Below are 18934 nucleotides of genomic sequence, written 5' to 3' on the forward strand. Positions count from 1 at the left end.
TTCACTACTCACTACTTAGTGCACTGTATAGTGCATTCTCCATTTTCTAGTGATGTCTGAAGCTCCAATTCCAAAATCCAGAGCCCTAGAAATTTCCCAGAAGTCTCTGCAAAAAACCAGTGTGCATCGATGCTCACTAGACTGGTGAATATGGACCACAATTTTTGCCCCCAAAAAAATGTAGTTTTTAAATAAACCACCAGTGTTTTTATCTTCAGAAGACAGTGGACTCATAAATAATCGTCACAAAACGCTCATATTAATTAGATTTTAACTTCATGAAATCGATGACGTCATATCTGCCGTTTAAAAAAAAAAAGGTAGTGAGCGTGGCATCCGAATTGCTTCTAAAATTCACAACCCGGGTCTTTTTTATCCTCAACAGCTGCTCGAGTCCACGTTCCAGTCAAATCTCCTTCATGGGGGGGTTTCCGAACCTCATCCGTCTCCTCGGAGGCGCAGCATTATTAAGCTCTCCAACCCGGTTTGCGTGGAACACATCCAGGCATTTCTGTAAGACTCACACGGGCGTTTTAAAAACAACTGTAGTAGTTTTGTCAGACTTCCCGCCCTCACCTGTGACCCGACCTCACATGCTAAACTCTAAATGTAAAATAAAGCTCTGTCTGAATTCCCGCCCAAACCCCTAACTAGTAAAAACTATGTAGTCCAGCACTATGTAGAGCCCTGAGTTTTAAAAGCAATTTGGACACCATGCTCACTACTTTTTTTTTTTTTAACGGCGGATTTGACATAATCGATTTCACAAAGTTACGTTTTTAAGAGTGTTTTGTGAGGATTATTTATGAGTCCACTGTCTTCTGAAGATACAGTAAATACATTTTTTCGGTAAAAATTGTTCCGACGCAATGCATTGTGGTCTATATTCACCAGTCTAGTGAGCATCGTGCACACTGGTTTTTCGCAGAGACTTCTGGGAAATTTCTAGGGGCTCTGGATTTTGGAATTGTAGATTCAGACAACGCTAGAAAATGGAGAACGCACTAGATAGAGTAGAGAAGGAACCAAACACTTTTTTCAAAAAGGTTTTATCTCCATAGAAACCATTTTATGTTTTGGTCGCCTGGGGATACTATACAGATTGACATGAGTTTTAGAAGAATCTGCAAAAGTAAACATTTGCATTTCCTTAGCCACAGAGGTTCTTTGCTAACAACGCCCACATTCCCAATATGTTCATCTTCTGCGGCATATTATTTTGTTCAGCTCTAGCCAGAGATCCATGCATTCAATTTTTCCAAATATTCTGTTAAAAAGTGTGCGAGTAACAGGAGACCGGCTCACTTGTGAGCTCGCCACGCGCACGCCGCTCAAAACATACAACTTCTGATTGCAACATTTTTTCCGCAGTAGCTTGTGATGGTGGACTCTTCCTGGGGTCAAAGGTCAACAAAACTCCAGGAGTGGTTGTAGACTCCAGTTGGCATCATGTGAGTGAAATTTCGTGAAAACGGATCGAACAAAAGGTTCCTTTTCACATATTCTGGAAAAACCTTACAGTTTACCACAAAATGGCCACCAAGTCGTAGGTTCTGTGGACATCCCATAATAATTTCAAAGCTCATTTGGATATCCCCAACACGTGTTTCCGTTTTGTTTTGTTAGCTTATTTTGAAATACAAGCAGTTTTTGCCCCATTTGATTTTTTCTTATTTTGCCCGCCGTCATTTCATTGCCTTAAAAAAAATGTATTTTAATTTTGTTTTGTTTTTTTGTTTTTTTTTTTTTTTTTTGGGGGGGGGGGGGGGGGGGGGGGTCACTATGCCTGAAATGCGGGGGTTACATTTTTGCTCAAAGCCGCAGAAATTTTTCCAACTGTGACTACAGTCTGGTCCTTGCAGTGAGCGACAGTTGTGGGCCGTAAGTATAGTTGCTTCAGTTTGTTACCATAGCAACAAGTCAGATGCAGAGAAACCTGAGCCCACATCAGCTTCACCATGAAACGGTTTTATCCCCACAGTTAAGGATGAGAAGTTCAGGAAAAGACGATCCGCCTAACATGACAGACTTTCTTATGAACAGCTCAGCTGAATGCTGGACGAAGCTTTATCTCTAGCATGATTGTCGCTTCGGTTTAGGAGTTTATCCAGCACCAAACGGACATTAGGAGTGTTAATATTAGTGCAAACCTTTACACATACAGCAGTGGGACTCTAGCAGCTTCTCATACAAAAACTGAACAAGATCCTAAGGTGTTGATTTAAGTCTTTCTCAGGAAAATGCAGCAGAAAAGGGTCTCTGCGCTCATCTGATGGCCAGGATGGAGTCGTAGGACTTCCCGGTCCGGCAGACTTGGATGTTGTGGAAGCCCGTCTTGCTGAGCATGTGGGAGTACTCAGACGGAGCGCGCTCCCTGCCCTCCGCCTGCACCAGCATGTTGAGGGAGAAGATCTGCGCCATGATGGGACCACGTCTGTTTTCAAACAACATGGCTTCCACCAGCAGAACGCCACCGCCTGGCACAAGGATGGACAAGGGAATGGACAGAAGACGTCAACATTTGCATATCAACCCACAGAAGCTGGACGGAAGCCTCCAAGGGGAGACAAACCTGCAGAAAGACGAGCTGACAGAAATCTCAGCTTTTACAGAAGCAGCTCTGCATGACGAAGTTAAAGAAGTCTGCAGGGAAACTTAAAGAATCAAAGAAAACCTTTTTCCTTTTCTGGTTCTTACTTTGAAATAGTCGTTGGTTAGAGTTCAGATGTGTGTGGCCACTCTAGTCTGAACCATTCTCACCACAGTACAGCTGACCAACCATGACTTGACGTTAGGACTTGATATGAATGTATTCCTGATGGGTGTTGCATTGTGACTCTTATGTCCACCCATCCGTTCTCTTAACCAGCTGTGTCTCTGTCGGGGTCACCTAATTGCCAGAGTTGTAACCCTAACTGTTGAACAAAGCCGTGGACAGGTCACCACAACTACTCACAAATGTAGGTACACTAACCCCGTAAGTGTCACGGTTTTAGGTTTTTCTGCTTTTGTGTTCGAGTTGTTTTTTGTTCTGTGATGTTTTGAGTATAACTTCCTGTTTTATTTAGTAGTGTTTCCTGGTTTATTGTAGTTTTGAGTTTTACTTTGGTCCCCATCCTTCCTGAGTGTTTCCACCTGTGTCTCGTTTGTCTGCATGTATTTAAGTCTTGTCATTCCCTTCCTCCTGTGCTGGTCCATGTTGTGCTGTTCCCTGGTTTCGAGCGTTGTGTATTTTCAAGTTTCGAGTTTCTAGCCTGCTAAGCAGTGGATTTTGTTTTGTAGTCATTTGTTATTATTAAAGCCCCGTTCCCCTGCAATTTCCTGCCTCCTCTCCTCTCTGCGCCTGGGTACTTCCCTTCTCCCCCGTAACAGTAAGACCCTACCGTAGACCTCTGTGTGTCTGCGGTACGTCTGTGGTCTTTTTGCGGTGTGTCTGCGGTGTGTCTGCGGTGCGTCTGCGGTGTAGCTGCGTGGCGTCTGAGGTCTGTTTTTGGTGCATCTACGGTCTGTTTGCGGTTTGTCTGTGGTCTCTCTGCAGTGCGTCTGCGGTGGGTCATCGGTGTGTCTTCAGTATGTCTGCGGTGTGTCTGCGGTTCGTCTGCAGTCCGTTTGTGGTGGGTCTTCAGTGTCTTCGGTGTGTCCCCGGTGCACCTGTGGTGTGTCTGCGGTGCGTTTGCAGTCTGTTTGCGTTGTGTCTGCAGTCTGTTTGCGTTGTGTCTGCAGTCTGTTTGCGTTGTGTCTGCAGTCTGTTTGCGTTGTGTCTGCAGTCTGTTTGCGTTGTGTCTGCAGTCCGTTTGCGTTGTGTCTGCAGTCCGTTTGCGTTGTGTCTGCAGTCCGTTTGCGTTGTGTCTGCAGTCCGTTTGCGTTGTGTCTGCAGTCTGTTTGCGTTGTGTCTGCAGTCTGTTTGCGTTGTGTCTGCAGTCTGTTTGCGTTGTGTCTGCAGTCTGTTTGCGTTGTGTCTGCAGTCTGTTTGCGTTGTGTCTGCAGTCTGTTTGCGTTGTGTCTGCAGTCCGTTTGTGTTGTGTCTGCAGTCCGTTTGCGGTGGGTCTTCAGTGTGTCTGCGGTGCGTCTGCAGTCTGTTTGCGTTGTGTCTGCAGTCTGTTTGCGTTGTGTCTGCAGTCCGTTTGCGGTGGGTCTTCAGTGTGTCTTCAGTGTGTCTTCGGTACGTCTGCGGTTTGTCTGCGGTTCGTCTGCAGTCCGTTTGTGGTGGGTCTGCAGTCTGTTTGCGTTGTGTCTGCAGTCTGTTTGCGTTGTGTCTGCAGTCTGTTTGCGTTGTGTCTGCAGTCTGTTTGCGTTGTGTCTGCAGTCTGTTTGCGTTGTGTCTGCAGTCTGTTTGCGTTGTGTCTGCAGTCTGTTTGCGTTGTGTCTGCAGTCCGTTTGCGGTGGGTCTTCAGTGTGTCTGCGGTGCGTCTGCAGTCTGTTTGCGTTGTGTCTGCAGTCTGTTTGCGTTGTGTCTGCAGTCCGTTTGCGGTGGGTCTTCAGTGTGTCTGCGGTGCGTCTGCAGTCCGTTTGTGGTGGGTCTTCAGTGTGTCTTCAGTGTGTCTTCGGTACGTCTGCGGTTTGTCTGCGGTTCGTCTGCAGTCCGTTTGTGGTGGGTCTTCAGTGTGTCTTCAGTGTGTCTTCGGTACGTCTGCAGTTTGTCTGCGATGTGTCTGCAGTCTGTTTGCTGTGGGTCTGTGTTGCGTGAGGAGTCCGTCTCACGGCCATCAGTTAATCTACATTGACCCCGTTGAGTCTCCGGTCCTCCCCCTTAGTTCCTGGAGGAGTGGTTTTATCCGTCACCTCCGTTTTGATTAGTAAGGCCCGCTCTCTTTGCTCATCCAAAACATAAATGATCAACCCCCATGCCCTGTCTTTCCCCAAAGAGTCCTTTATGTGATGTTTAGCTTTTGAACTTCCACAGTTGAACTTTTAGCATCCATGGTGGTGTTATCCACAGTTTTGACCTTGTGGTGTGAGCACAGACGTTTTTTTTTTTTAAACCCAGACCTGTTTCTGGTTCTTCGGCTTTTTGACGCATCAACGGACTGGAAATAGAACTCCTGCGTCCAGCTAGCGTTGCTGTGCGGAGGGCCGGACAAGAACCGCAGACGTGACGAAGGGGATGTAAACACCGATTGATTCAACCAAAGTTGTGTCACAGCGGAGACGCATCGCAGACAATCAGTGGACATCAGCCGTCACAATAACAGCAAGGGATAATCTGAAGAGATGAAACATCTCTGTTTTTTGACACCTCAGTGACATTCTGCCCGTTCTCTCATGAGCTGTGCCACAAATGCCTTTTCCAGAGGGATCAATAAAGTTTTATCTCAACCAAGAAAAACTCAGAGGTCACTTCTAAACTCACCTGGCTTACAAGCGTTGTAGATCTTCCTCAGCAGCTTCAGGCACTTCTCCTCAGGCCAGTCATGAAGGATCCTGGCCAGAACATACAGGTCAGCAGCTGGGATCTCCCCACTGAAGAAATCTCCTGCACAGACGTGGAACATCAGTACCTGCTGACGGAGCACAACACGCGTTTCCGAGGACCAAGCAAGCTCACCGGTGTGAAACGCCACAGCTTGGTTCTCCTGTGAGAAATGCTGCTGAGCTGCTTCCACCACCTGAGGCAGGTCGAACACTGTGACGGAGGACGAGGGATAGGCCTGCGCCATCTCTCGAGCCAGAGCACCTGTGCAGCCTGCAGGTTATGCAGCCAGAGCAGAAACTGGGAGGTCATCAAAGCCCCTGGCAGAGGGGGGGTGGGGTGTGGTGGGGGGGTGGGGCGCTCGGGGGTCTTTATTTTTCCATAAGCTCCTCAGAAGCGTCTCACCTCCAAGATCGACTATAGTCTGAAAGCCCGAGAGGTTGAATGCGGTCACAACATCATGTCCATCCAGAACCCATGAGGAGTTCATCAAACCCATGAACTTCAGCATCTCCTCCTCCGACCTGTGAGGCAAAATTCAGGGATTCAAACATCTGAACTACCAGAAAAAAACACGCACAGCTGGGCAAAATACACAAGAACTCCAAGCACAAGTGCTGCAGAATCCAGAGAATGCTCTAAGGAAAACAAATGACAGGGCTGATGGGATGTCAGTCCAGCAGAGAATCTATGCACAGCACTGTGAAGACCAGAAACTGGACTTCAGTCTGAAGGATCGGAGCAAACGTCCTCCGAGGCGATCAGCACTTGAAAGGCCTCTAAGTGATGTGACTCTGCAGAAAAGAAATGCTCTTATTCAAAAAACAGGAACAGTTTCCCTGAACTTCTGCTTTCAAATCTATCTATGTTCATATTTTTGGGCCTTTAAACAGTTGAAGCTTAAACATATACTATTACAGTAATACTTTCCCAGTTGTCATGGTTACTAATCTTCAGCGATATTATTACAGAAGACTTGGCAGATGAAATCCGTGGAGAAGCCCAAATCTCTCAGGATCTTCACAGGTTCATCAAAAAGTCAGGAGAAGATGAAGGAAGGATGGTATGATCCAAATATCGTCCTCCAGAGACCCCCCTACCTGTAAATAGCTTGAAAAACATCTTCAGGTGGAAGGCCGAAGGTCTTCTGGTTTTGGTTCCTGCCCTCCCTGTGTGATGGAGAAGAGGGGGCAGGCTTTAGACCCCACCGCCAATCAGCCCCCCCCTCCTAAGATGAGTCAGCCCCGCCCACCTGACGGCATCTGCCATGTTGCTCCACAGCGGGTAGATGGTTTGGGACTGGTAGATGATCATGTCGTGGAGAGACTTGGCGCTCCCCTTCGCAAGGTAGAGGCTGGCCACGTCTGTGCTGCTGTACAAAGCTGCTCAAGAACAGAACCACAGGAGAACCCGCAAACGGTTCTGCTTGAGGCTCTGAAAGCACCACAAGAAAATCCTGACACGTGAAAGGTGCTCAACTCACCAGAGGAACTATTTTAAGTCTGGAATGGAATGGACTGTCTGGGACTGGTACGGTACAGTACCAGCCCTGTGGCGTTCCTAATAGGACACACCCTGACCAGGGCAGGTGTTTCGAGGCAGATGTGGTGCAGGTTTTGTGTAAAACAGACGGGGTCAGGAAAGGTCAAACCACCCCGTATCACGATCAGGACAGTGGGAGCGCTTTAACGGGACCCTACATGACCTGTTGAGAACACTGCATCCGCGCCAGAAGAATGTAACTTCAGTCCAAAAACGTCTTTTCATGAACTTTTTCATGCGCTGATCTGAAAGTTTCTCCCTGACTCTCCTGAAGCATTTCAGCTGCTCTCTTTAGGGGGCGCCACAGTGAATTATCCGCCTCCTTTCTCACCTGCACCCTCCTCCTCTCCATCCATGAGCCTCCTCCATGGTCTTCCTCTCTTTCCTGCTATCAGCATCTTTCCACCATCATCACTGTTCCTCCATCTGCTTCCCTGCATGGATCTCCAGAACATCCATGATCTGTTCCTCTGATAGATTCATCCCTGATCCATCCCAGTCCCAGAAAGAACCTCAGCATCTTCATCTCAGCTGCCTCCAGCTCCGCCTCCTGTCTCTTCCTCTGATCTACTGTCTGTCCATCAACTCTCCCAATAAAACAAACGTCTGTTTTCACTTTCAACGACTCATTTCATGACGTTTTATTAAATGTTACAGTCTACGATGACATGCTTTGTAGATTTTTATCTGACAGTTTTAGTCTGGAAATGATGTCCAGACCTCCACCTCACCTGTGCCGTCAGCCACCTCCACCTCCAGGATGTCGATGCCCACCAGGGCGTCCAGCAGCCTCTCCATCCCGTCCGGGCTGGTGCCCAGCTCCCGGGCCACCGTACGAGAGCTGAGGGGCTCCGCGGAGTTCAGCAGGAGGTCAAAGACTCCCAGCTCGCAGGCGGTGAAGATCACCTGGTGGCACACAGGTCAGGTCAGAGCATCGACTGCGTCGTTCCCGGTGGAGGGAACCGTCGGGACCGGAAGCAACACCACCGAAGCCCGCAGGTAATACCTTCGAGACCCTGAAGCCATTGAAATACTCCAGAAGTTTGAAGGGGTAGTCCAGCTCGCTCTGGGACAGATGTTCTGCCATGACAGATGAGCAGCGGGGGAACCACGGATGGACACGCGCGCAGCGCACGAGGGGAACGAAGGAATGAATGGTGAAGCTCCGGCCAAGATGGAGACGGGGGAGACGTGTGTGTGTAGAGGGGGGGGGGGGGTACTCTGCTTCACGGTTAGCCGTGGCTGCACCGACTGTGCACGGGCGACACCGACTGTGAACGAGCGACACCGACACCGACTGTGCACGAGCCGACCGACTGTGAACGAGCGACACCGACTGTGCACGAGCGAAACCAACTGTGCACGAGCAGCACCGACTGTGAACGAGCGACACCGACACCAACTGTGCACGAGCCAACCGACTGTGCACGAGCGACACCAACACCAACTGTGAACGAGCGACACCGACTGTGCACGAGCAGCACCTACTGTGCACGAGCAGCACCGACTGTGCACGAGCGACACCGACACCAACTGTGCACGAGCCGAACGACTGTGCACGAGCGACATCGACTCTGCACGAGCGACACCGACTGTGCACGAGCGGCACCGACTGTGAAAGAGTGACACCGACTGTGCACGCGAACAGCATCTACTGTGCACGTGCAGCAGAGGCCGGACCATTAGGACTCTTCGGTAGTTTTGAATAAAACTATCGCATTTGACAGCGTTCCATCGCTTTGTCGCTGTTTACCTTTACTGTCCCTACGCACTGTGCTCTGCGTCCTGATTGGCTGTTGATCTTGTCAATCAGCTTTTGGTCCAGATCGAGTCCTGAACCCCTTTGGATTCAGACTGGACACATTGGGTCCACTTTAGGTGAACCAGAGTTCGTTTCCCCCGATAATCCGGATCCTCTGAATACACTAAACCTTCGTCACATGAATCTTCATCGGCATCAGATCTTCGTTTTACTCTTTAATCCTGGATAAATTTTCTATGAAGGTTTAAACTTTGAGAGTTCAAACAAGAGACAAAAGAGTGAAAATGTTCTGACTGTCTGAGAAAAGTGGAAAAAGTGTGTGGTGAGGGGTTTTACAGCAGGCATGTCCAAAGTCCGGCCCCAGTCCACAGTCAATTTTCCACCAGCGGCAGGCTAATCTCATATAATGAATCAAATATGAGCCCCCCCAGCACTTTTTAACCCTTGTTCTATCTTAGATGACCCCACCCTTACATTGACGTGTTCTCCCTACCATGACAAAGGTGGATAAAGGTGGAAAGATTTCATGGAATCCATGGACACCAGTGAAGAAAAAAGGTTCAGAGCACTGTCTAGTGGGTCTAGATGACCCAACTCCCAACGTTAAAGTGCCTAGGATAGAACAAGGGTTAAAAGGTGTGTACCCAATCTCTGACTATGACTGTTTAGATCCCAGAATTAGCCGCAAACCTGCAGCCGTCGTGGGACCTGATGGGGGACCCTGAGGCTCATCTCTGGAACGTGGCTGGAAAGAATAAAAAGGGAAAGTCGACAATAAGAGATGTTCCTGGTAACACAATGGGGGCATTTAACTGTTATTGAGAGCAAAAGGAAGCGGTTTGAATTTTCATTGGAGGTGTAACAACTAATTAATTCATCAATTTATATTTTTACAATCCAACCAGATCAATCTGAGGTAAGCGGTTCATCAAATCAACCTAAACCATTAGAAAGTTGTTTAAAAATAAAATTATTACATTGATATTGGAAAATACCATCTAGATTGAGATACTGTAGGTTTGATTTATAACATAAAACCGACCAATCACAGCAACATGACGTGTGATGTCATTAACACGGATCAGTCCATCATTCCAGTCCAATGTGTGGACAGACTTTGAATAAAGTCATGTGACCATCCAGTGTCTAGAATGTTCTAAGAATGTTCCCTTTGGATTCTTTGGATGTGGAAAAACAACAGTGGAGAACTTTAGGAAACTAACATGTGAATGGATTTGACATTCATTCTAGTTGACTTGTTTGTTAGGACACAAAATAAACTTGATGAACTGGAAGAAATCCAAGAATCTGGAAAACTGTTCAGTATCAGGAATTTCTGTGTGAGTCTCACTGCTGGAAGTTTGAATAAAGATGATCTGGATCCACTTTAGGTCAATCGGATTGAATTGCAGGTTATTTATGGGATGAATCTCCTACAATTAAAGAGGGAACACCGTATATTAAAGATAAACATCTGAAAATGAGCAGATTTTAGTGATGTAGTTCTAGTTTAATAGCTCCAGGAGGCTCAAAGGCAAAAAAAAAAAATCTAAAATTTCCATAAAACTGAAGGATTTGATGTGTGACATGACCACGGAGGAGGAAGCATCCTGATTGGGTACAGGGTTGCTGACTTGAATGAGGATGACCAACCTGCTGTTTAAACTCACCTTTTTAGTTGCAACTTTTTCCTTAGATTTTCCTTTTTCTGAAGCTTCTGCTGCTGCTTAAAGTCAGACTAAAAGTTTTTGTTTTCTTATACGGTTAAACAGAAGTTGGAGTTGAAAGCGGGCGGCTCTACATCCAACCGGTTCTCCAACCAGTTCCTTTTACCAAAACCTGCAGGACGAGTTGGTCCGGGGTCCAGCAGATGCTTTAGGTTCCTGTTCAGTCATTTCATTCAGCAAATCAACGCCAGACAGCCGCTATTATGAACCAAACTGATTTATTATGCATGAACAAATCCCTTCCTGCCCGTCACAAACACACACATGCACTCACACACGCACTCACACACACACACTCCCAACATTTAAATACATGTGGTGGAACTTTGCAGCGGCTCACTTTCTGGTTGCACATGCTTTAATAAAATGATAATATATTTACAGGAAAAAGCACTGACTACAAACAAATCTGGCAACAGCAGCTCCCGGTCCTGCCCCGTCTGCAACACTCCTTTGATTGAGGGGGGGCTGAACGGGGAAAAACACACAAAAACAGCGGGAAAGTTTGGCCAATAAGACGTAGCATCATATGTATCTGGAGTTCATCCACTACATAAATATGGCAGTAACACTGAGTAATTCATTGGGTTTATTTACAGATTGTGACATGGAGGAGGGGGGGGGTTACAGTCTGCGTGTGGGCTGACAACATTTGCCTTCTTTCTTCACGCCGGCGAGCCGAGCCTGGGGCAGAACCAACGCCGTCCATCCGTCCCTCCGCTCAGCACGGACCCTCCCGGCAAAATAAGGCACGGTAAATACTTGGACCATGTTCAGGGGATGAACAGACTCGCAGCGGGCTTGTGAGGCGCGGAAACCATTGATTCGATTCATCAGGACCGCCTTATCGGCTTCCCTTTGTTCTCCCAATCAGCTGTTTGTTCCCGATTCTGAGCGGGTTGACACGGCGAGGACTTATGACCCCCGCGAACCCTTCCGAAAATGAAAAGCAAAGCCTCCCGCCCCGCCCTCTAAGCTACTCAACAATCACATGGTGACGAACAGAAAACTAGTAGTGCGTCCACTACGAACAGGAGAAGACGGCGCCCAGCGGCTGCCGCCGGTGACGCCGCGGTGCAGCGCTCTTTGAAGGAGATGATTGATTGATAAGCCGTCTGAAGCCGATTGCAATGTGACTAAACTGAAGATAAAAAATCTATTTCCCCACCCTGATCCACCCGTCTGCTCAGACCAACCATGTTTTGCCCCGACGACTTCCCCCCTGGCGCTCTGCACGCCACAACGGCCGCACGTTTCCCCACTGGACGCCTGACCAGAATATTGGAGGTTTTGCTCCAGATCCGAGCATCGGCACGAGCCGGCAGTCAGCAAAGCAAAAGGCTCCCCGTCGCGTTCTGGTGGTGGAGGGAGGGGGGGCTCCAGAACAGCCGCGGCACCAGATTCAGCGGGGTGGGAGGAGTCCAGGGAGCGGGGCAGGAGCAGGTCTGGGGCAGTCCGTTGCAGCTGTTGGGGCTTCTGGCTTTGGTCGGAGTGATGGTTCTGCTCAGTCGTGTTTCAAGTGGTCCTTGATGTCCTCCTCGTCCGTGTACTCTGACGGCTCGTCTCCGGGCTTCAGCAACCTCCCCACGTAGTCGTACTTTTCTGAAACAACGGAAAAGCAGACGTTTGTTCTTCTGGCCTTCATGTGTGCGCGGTTATGCTCGGCGTCGACCTCAACGGGAACCTGAAGACGGGAAAAACGCTGACAGTGTCGCTGTAGGTGCCATGAATTAGTGTGGTCTTCAGTGTGGTGAATGAATATGTCTTGATTGTAGGTCATTGAGTAGGTAATCAGCTGTTGGGTCACATGTTTGTGGGCGGTGACATTAATTGGGTTGTCGTATTTTTTGTTGACCGTTTTATTCGCCTTATTCACTTTTGTCTTGATTCCTTGTTTTTTCTCTTTTTTTGATCACAATATAATAAGTGGATTTAATTACCACCATTTTTCATTATTAAAACTTCAAAATACAAACTTCGTTATGCTTTATGGTTATCTTGAGCGCGTCATTCAATACCCGGACCCACCCAGCGTCATCCTCTCAGCGACTGTTTGGTTTTGAAGTCGCTGTGAACGCCTTCATGGACTGTGAAGACGACTCGCCGCCGGGCGCTCTACCTGAACATGTGACATCATCAGCAGCTGCGTTTCCATCACACACATGTGAAAAACGCTATGGAAATTCTACAAATGTCCAAAAGACACAACGATCTGGCAGTTACACCGTTTCCATTACATCTTAATTATGCGACAATAATAAAAACCGACTCCCCCAATAAGTCATTCAGAAACACGGATGTGACCAATACTTTGATTGACAGCAGATACTTTCACATTTCTGCCACGGCACTAGCGCTCATCATCATCATCTATCAAAGGAGACGTTAGCGTCTTCTTCAGGTCGTGGAGCGGCGAGCTCCTTACACGTGGGAGGGGCTACGGATGGGGCCGTTTTGGGAAATGGTGGTTTTCCAGAGGAGCTGTGGATTAGGGCTGCACGATACGAGGAAATCTCACGATATGCGATTTTTAGTGATCAATGTTGTGATGACGATCTGACTTGCGATACAAAAACAAATAGAAAAACCACAAAAAACATCATTTCTATTTCATTGCTACAATTGAATTTAAATACGGGTCAACATAACTTGAATTATTCCACAAATGTTTACATAGGAGGCAAACATCTAACATAAAAGAGCTCCATCCGATTGGTCAAATGCATAAATGAATGTATTTGAGTCGTTAAATACGTCAAACTGTCATAAGATTGTTTTAGCACATTTAAAGTCACCATTTATTGTCATTTTTAGCCGTCTTTTAGGATATGCGTTTTGCACAGCTGGATATCGCGATAACGATAAGTTTGCGATTTACTACTACTGTGGATCCAACAATTCCACATGACACGCTCAACTTCTGATGAGCTGTGACGCTGTGGGACGTCTGGCGGCGCCCGCTGTGCAGCACTCAAGGCCGCCAGTTCCTACCAAGAAGCGCGTCGCCATCCGGTTGTTGGTCACTCGACTCATTTAATTTTAGTGAAATGTGTCCATCTCAACACGTCTCAAAAACCACCTCCTACAAGCGCTAAAACTTTTTTTAAGAACTGTGATTTTTTTTCCCCCTAAATTGTCGTGTTTCCATGAGGCAAATTTATTATCGCAAATCCAATTTGCACAACTTGATCGTCGATGGAAACGCAGCCAGTGTTGAACGGAGAAAACAACATTTGAGGGAGGTTGGAAGATTTCCCTCCGCAATCAGCTGAGCTGTATTCCGGTGGGTGCCGTGTAATCCCTGGATTAGGACCAATGGGAAAGGAAGGAAGAAGGCTTTTCCTGTTAGAACTGTGAAACAGGTGAAATGGGAGTAGATCAGGACACCAAAAGGGAAAGTTCTTAGTGACTCACGAGCAAAGCTGTCAGACTAACTGGTTGGTTGTGGTTTATCAGGTGTGTTAGGTGAAAGTTACTTTTGGGGAATGTTCTTCCAGGAAATGATTCAGTTTGACCTCCGTCTTCCTGAGGTCATTCTGCCTCCGTGTGGCTTTAAGGAGGCGTTCTTCTCTGGGTTTGAAACTGCCCTTTGGTTTTTTGGGGGGCGCAGTAAGGGGCCACAACACAATTTAATATAAAGATTTTAAAACCATGGAAAACCCTGTGGATGACAGAAACTAAAGAACTTTGGTGAAAAGCTGGTCAGGTTCTTTTCATTCGTTCTTCTTCCTGTAGAAAGCCGCAGAAGGCCACAGGACCGAGCCCGGCACCAGAACCTACCCATGAACTGCATCTCCCACTCTCTCACGCTCTCCATCTGCACAGCAGTGAGGTCTGACAGGTCGTCGTACTCGTCTCTCAGGAAGCCTTTGTCCAGGCAGAAGGTGGCCAGGCCTCTGGAGGCGTCGCGGCCCGCGAAGATCCCGTACGGACCATCTGAGGAGGAGAGAGTCGGCGTGAACGCGGGACGGGATCAGGTTCTGCACATCGGGTAATCCGTTCTCGGTAATGGAACAAGCCTGCACTTGGTGACGACCTCTGACCTAAATATGCGGATACCTGCTTAACATGAAAAGGCTGCAGCACACGAACCAACCAGCGCCATAAACCACATCTGGCTGCAGTAAAAGCTGTCCTCTGGCGACGGTGACTAAGCACTTTCCTCGCATAACCCTGTCGCTCAAGAAGCAAGACGAATGTGGGTCAGAACTAGCGGGACAAAATCCCCATCACCTGTGAGTCTGAGAGCGGTGAGGCTCTGAATCCCAGAGACGGAAAAGCCTGAAGACGCTTTAAAATAACCATTAAATGAAAAACACTACGGCACCTTCCTGTCATCAAACATCAAGACCAGAATCTGATCGGTGTTTGAACATGGACAGACCGGAATGCATCTCCACTGCAGGCCAGATTTTTATGAATGAAATAACTTCAAATCTACGTCCTGCTTTTCTCCTGGTCACCATTAAACTCACCTTCATGCTTTATTATTAATGTCTGTTGTGTCGATGGCAGCAAGATTCCTGCTGGGACTTTGGCGTCTGTGCAAAAGCCGTGCAGATCTCCAGCATTTACCCAGCTCCAGAAAATAAATATAAAACAATAAAATTAAAATAAAAGGTTTGACAAGATCCAATAAATAAATATAAAACGATAAAAATAAAATAAAAGCCTTGTCCAGCTCCAAAAAATAAATATAAAACAAAACAAAAAGTTCGACCAAATCCAATAAAAAAATTAAATTAAATTAAAATCAAAAAGTTTGACCAGCTCCAATAAATAAATAAAAGGTTGACCAGCTGCAGGTTGGGTTCATGCTCTGGGCAGGCGAACATCATCCGACTCTCATGTGAAAACCTTTTGCCCTTTAGGCTTCTCGCTTTTTCTTTTTTTGGGGGCAAAAACATGGAGGAAAACCAGACTTTCTTCAAAACGAAAGCTCCCTGGAGCCAAGCACCACGCGGCCAGAAAGATTAGATATGCTTCAGCGGGAATCTTATCGAGCATCTGCCTGGTTAAAGTGCAGAGCAGCAAAGACGTGTCTGCTTTGAGGAAACATTTCAGACTCTAAACATCAACACGTCTTCATGTCGACGTGATAAGCTCAGCGACTCCAGCCTGATTTGGACCGGTTCTCTGAGATGTCAGAACCAATAACGGCTGTCCTCCAGAAGCTGTTGAGTCTGACAGAAGGTCAGCGGAGCGGGACCCCTGGATGAGGCTCCATAGGGCCCCCCTCAAACTCTCACAGATATTTTGTTTTATAGTAGATCCTGAAAAGAAAATGCCCCCAAACTCGTTTAATTTTCCTAAAATGGTTGTATTATATTCAAAAGGCCCAAACAACTCAGGACAGAAGGTGGAGTCATCTGACTTTTGTCAGCATTCGTGTCTTTTCAGTTTTTAACTCTTCTTTATTTAACTTTAGCGACAACAGCCCCTCCCCCAACACCATTCATTAATTAAAGTTTCAGAAATGACCAAACTGAGCTCAGTTTAGTGTCTTCCTGCCCCCCCCCCCCCCCCCTCCTCCTCCTCTGCAGCCGTTGCTCATGCTGTCCGCGCGCGCGCTCCGTCCCGTCAGGTGTGCAGGTCGACACTCGACACTCGGGAGCGGGGCGGAATAATTATAGTTTTATACTGAGCTGACAGGAGGCTCCGCCAAATGTGACGAACTGCTGAGTCGCAAACGAGCCAAGCTTTATCCGGATCGAGGCCGGCTCGGAATGTGTCCGGTCCAAGTCCAACCAATAGTAATGTGAGCTCTGGGGTTGATGATCACAACTTTCCCGCAGCGACGTGGGTCGGGTCCCGTCCGTGTCAACAAGCGGAGCTGCCGATGTAGCCAGTGAGCTAACAAGCTAACGCTGACAAAAACCAAGCACCAAAATGTGACAAATTAAAACCCAACTACTTTGACCCAGAGGCGTCCCGAGCCGCGCCAACAACCGGTTCCGTTAGAGTTCTCCTGCTAACGTCCCCACGGACGTGGAGATAGTAGCTAGCTAGCAGCTCGTGCCTCATTCAGACACAAAGCCAGCTAAGCTAAAAGCGGTTTGCGCCCAAATCTTGATCCCGGACAACTCACCGCACGCGGCGGCGACTCCGACCGCTCTCCCGCCCTCACGGAAGCCAGTCGAACGGCCCAAACACTCACCTTTGCCGTAAAACTTTTTGCCGCTCGTCACGTCGAAAACTTTCATGTTAACGGCCATGAGGATGCGGGGGTTCTGCACTCCGTCGTACTCCCGCAGCTGCTCCAGAGTGAAGTCCCGTCTCCTCATCTTGGGAAGCGCCGAGGCCTCGTCGCCACGGGCCGCGTCGGCACCGAGCCGCCTGCTCCACCGTCGGTACACCGCCACACAAACCACCACCACCACAACCAAAATGCTGATATTCAGCAGCATCCCGACTAAGCTGAGCCCGCTCGCCTCCTCCGCTGCCCCCTGCCCGCCTGTTGTGTCAACTGATCCGCTCGAACTGTCTCCATCGTCCGCCATGCTGCACAGTTAGCGCCTACACGCCCCTGCCGAGAAGCTGCGTTCACGTCCGGCTCGGAAAGACGAGGCCACTAGTTGACTCCATCAGACGACGCTCACTTCCCGTGTTACACGCACCAATCTGATCCCGTTTAACTGTAGAAACAACTTTTACCTTCATTTGAACACAGTTCCTGAAAATCAAATGGTGGAAGTGAAATGTTTAAAGAGGGGAACAAAGTGCTGTACTGAAGCGGCTGGCAGTGTTGAGCACGTGACTTCAATGTCATTTGAACTCATCTTCTATCTAACAATATCTAACAACATTACTATCTCAGAATTGCATGACGAGTTATTTTAAGTTCCTTTCTTAGTAAAACATGTAGAAGTAAAACTGCCCATTCATCCATCCTCCATCCAATCATCCACCTAACAGTCCATTCATCCATCGATCCACCATTCAATCATCCACCATCTATTCGTCCATCCACTCATTTTCTTCGTCCATCCACCCATCCAATCATCCATCTTCTGAAATCGCTGAATCCCTTTATGGGGTCATGTGTTGCTGGAGCCTATCCCCCCTGACCGGGTCACCAGTCTGTTGCAGGACACTTACATGAAGACATAAATGGAACAATTATTACCCATAACATTTTTTTCTATTGGTAAAATGGAAACACAAGAAGGACAACCGGAGATTAAAGTCTCATTTTCAAAAACACTAACGAAACAGCAGAAGCCTGTGAAACTGACAGAATTTGTTCCTTTGAAGCCTCCGAGTTTACATTTACATTGTTTTATGTCATTTTGAACATTTTTGTAATGTTCATGTATTAGAAACATTTAGGGACAAATGCTGCAAATGAGCTTCAGCTAAAACATTTAGATCCGGCCGTAGGACTGCTGTTCATGTTATCGCGTCTGTGTCCATCCCAGAAATCAAAGGATTTTGCTTTTCGTCATAATGGGACTTCCAACAATTACTCACCTTTCTATCAGTCGGCTGCAGCTTGTTCCAAACTCGGCTGCAGACCTTTAAACCAGGACCAGGAAGGGGGAGCCCAGAACTTCAATGACATCTTTGCACGGGCTCCCAGGCAGCTCTAGGATCAGTGTTTACGTTCTTTTTTTAGTTTATAAAAGCTTGGATGGAATTGGACTTTCATCTTTAATCAGATTTACTTTGAGTTTATGACCCTGCCGTCCTCAGATGCAGGTCTGCTGATGGTCCTTCAGGTCAGAACCAAACGCCACGGCGAGGCCTCATTCCAGCGCCGTGGAGCAGCCTGAGGACGAGAGCTTCATCCCCTCTGGAGGGTTTTAAGGAAAAGAAATCCTCTTTCTAGCAGAGCTGAGTCCGTGTTTTATTTGGTTTCATTAAGAATTGGATTTATTTTGATTGTATTTGTGGGATGTGTGGGTTTGGGTTTATTTGTATTTTTCATCATGATTGTGTTTGAACTACTATTATTTTCTTACTATTGTTCATGTTATGGTTGAGATGCTTTCTAGCAGGAATAGTGTCATAAAAATAAAGTTGAATTATTGAAGAGGAAAAACATTTTAAATAATAAATAAAAAAGGAGCAGAAACGATGTAAACCGCAGACAGAAAAAGAGAATAGTCTGTCATGGAATGCTTGAAAAGGTTTGGAGCTGAGGTTTCCGTGGGACCCCTGAAGGCAGCATCCCAGAGGACCTGGGATGACTTCTCACAGCTTTGTTTATCCGTTTGAGGTTTCAGTGAAACAAAACGAGGCATCAAAAGGTCACATTTTGGAAACTCCAAACTCCCACAGTGAAACAGAATCACGATTATCTCATATTTTCAGTCTTGTTTGTAATGATTCCTGCTGCTGTTTTTACTCATCTGGCTGCTCAGAGAGCAAACAGAACTGTGGTTCCCCTCCCGGTTTTCGGTTCTGGTGCCAGCAGATTCCTGCTGATCCAGCTCAGCAGCTTCAGAAACCAGCAACAGGCCGACGGGCACAGATCACACAGACGCCACTTCA

At 47.4% G+C, this 18934-nt stretch overlaps 2 protein-coding genes across 3 annotated transcripts; both read right to left on the bottom strand.

Moving 5' to 3' along the window:
* Positions 1–1767: 1767 nt before the first annotated feature.
* Positions 1768–10256, bottom strand: asmt2 (acetylserotonin O-methyltransferase 2). The gene is made up of 8 exons (XM_023951427.2): positions 7959–10256; positions 7684–7858; positions 6663–6792; positions 6511–6579; positions 5816–5934; positions 5546–5683; positions 5351–5473; positions 1768–2477 (listed from the first exon to the last, which is right to left on the bottom strand). Exons 1-8 carry the CDS (start codon positions 8601–8603, stop codon positions 2266–2268), a joined length of 1611 nt encoding a protein of 536 aa, XP_023807195.1. The 5' UTR covers positions 8604–10256; the 3' UTR covers positions 1768–2265.
* Positions 10257–10640: 384 nt separating this feature from the next.
* pgrmc2 (progesterone receptor membrane component 2) lies at positions 10641–17005 on the bottom strand. 2 transcript variants are annotated; one of them, XM_078940244.1, is made up of 3 exons: positions 16530–17005; positions 14222–14377; positions 10641–12043 (listed from the first exon to the last, which is right to left on the bottom strand). In XM_078940244.1, exons 1-3 carry the CDS (start codon positions 16939–16941, stop codon positions 11946–11948), a joined length of 666 nt encoding a protein of 221 aa, XP_078796370.1. In that variant the 5' UTR covers positions 16942–17005; the 3' UTR covers positions 10641–11945.
* Positions 17006–18934: the final 1929 nt, after the last annotated feature.

The sequence above is a fragment of the Oryzias latipes genome, chromosome 22 (assembly GCF_053564925.1).
Source record: "Oryzias latipes strain Hd-rR chromosome 22, Olatipes_Hd-rR_3.1".
In the NCBI taxonomy this organism is placed as follows: Eukaryota; Metazoa; Chordata; class Actinopteri; order Beloniformes; family Adrianichthyidae; genus Oryzias; species Oryzias latipes.

What these genes read in the sequence shown, in the direction of transcription:
- asmt2 (XM_023951427.2), bottom strand. Translation starts at nt 8,603, where the DNA reads ATGCTGTTCGCGTGCACAGTCGGTGTCACTCTTTCACAGTCGGTGCCG. An exon ending in AACATGGCAGATGCCGTCAG is followed by an intron (nt 6,580 to 6,662) that starts GTGGGCGGGGCT and finishes TCCATCACACAG; the next exon opens with GGAGGGCAGGAACCAAAACC. An exon ending in AGCTGTGGCGTTTCACACCG is followed by an intron (nt 5,474 to 5,545) that starts GTGAGCTTGCTT and finishes ACGTCTGTGCAG; the next exon opens with GAGATTTCTTCAGTGGGGAG.
- pgrmc2 (XM_078940244.1), bottom strand. Translation starts at nt 16,941, where the DNA reads ATGGCGGACGATGGAGACAGTTCGAGCGGATCAGTTGACACAACAGGC. An exon ending in CGGAGTCGCCGCCGCGTGCG is followed by an intron (nt 14,378 to 16,529) that starts GTGAGTTGTCCG and finishes TCTCCTCCTCAG; the next exon opens with ATGGTCCGTACGGGATCTTC. An exon ending in GTGGGAGATGCAGTTCATGG is followed by an intron (nt 12,044 to 14,221) that starts GTAGGTTCTGGT and finishes CCGTTGTTTCAG; the next exon opens with AAAAGTACGACTACGTGGGG.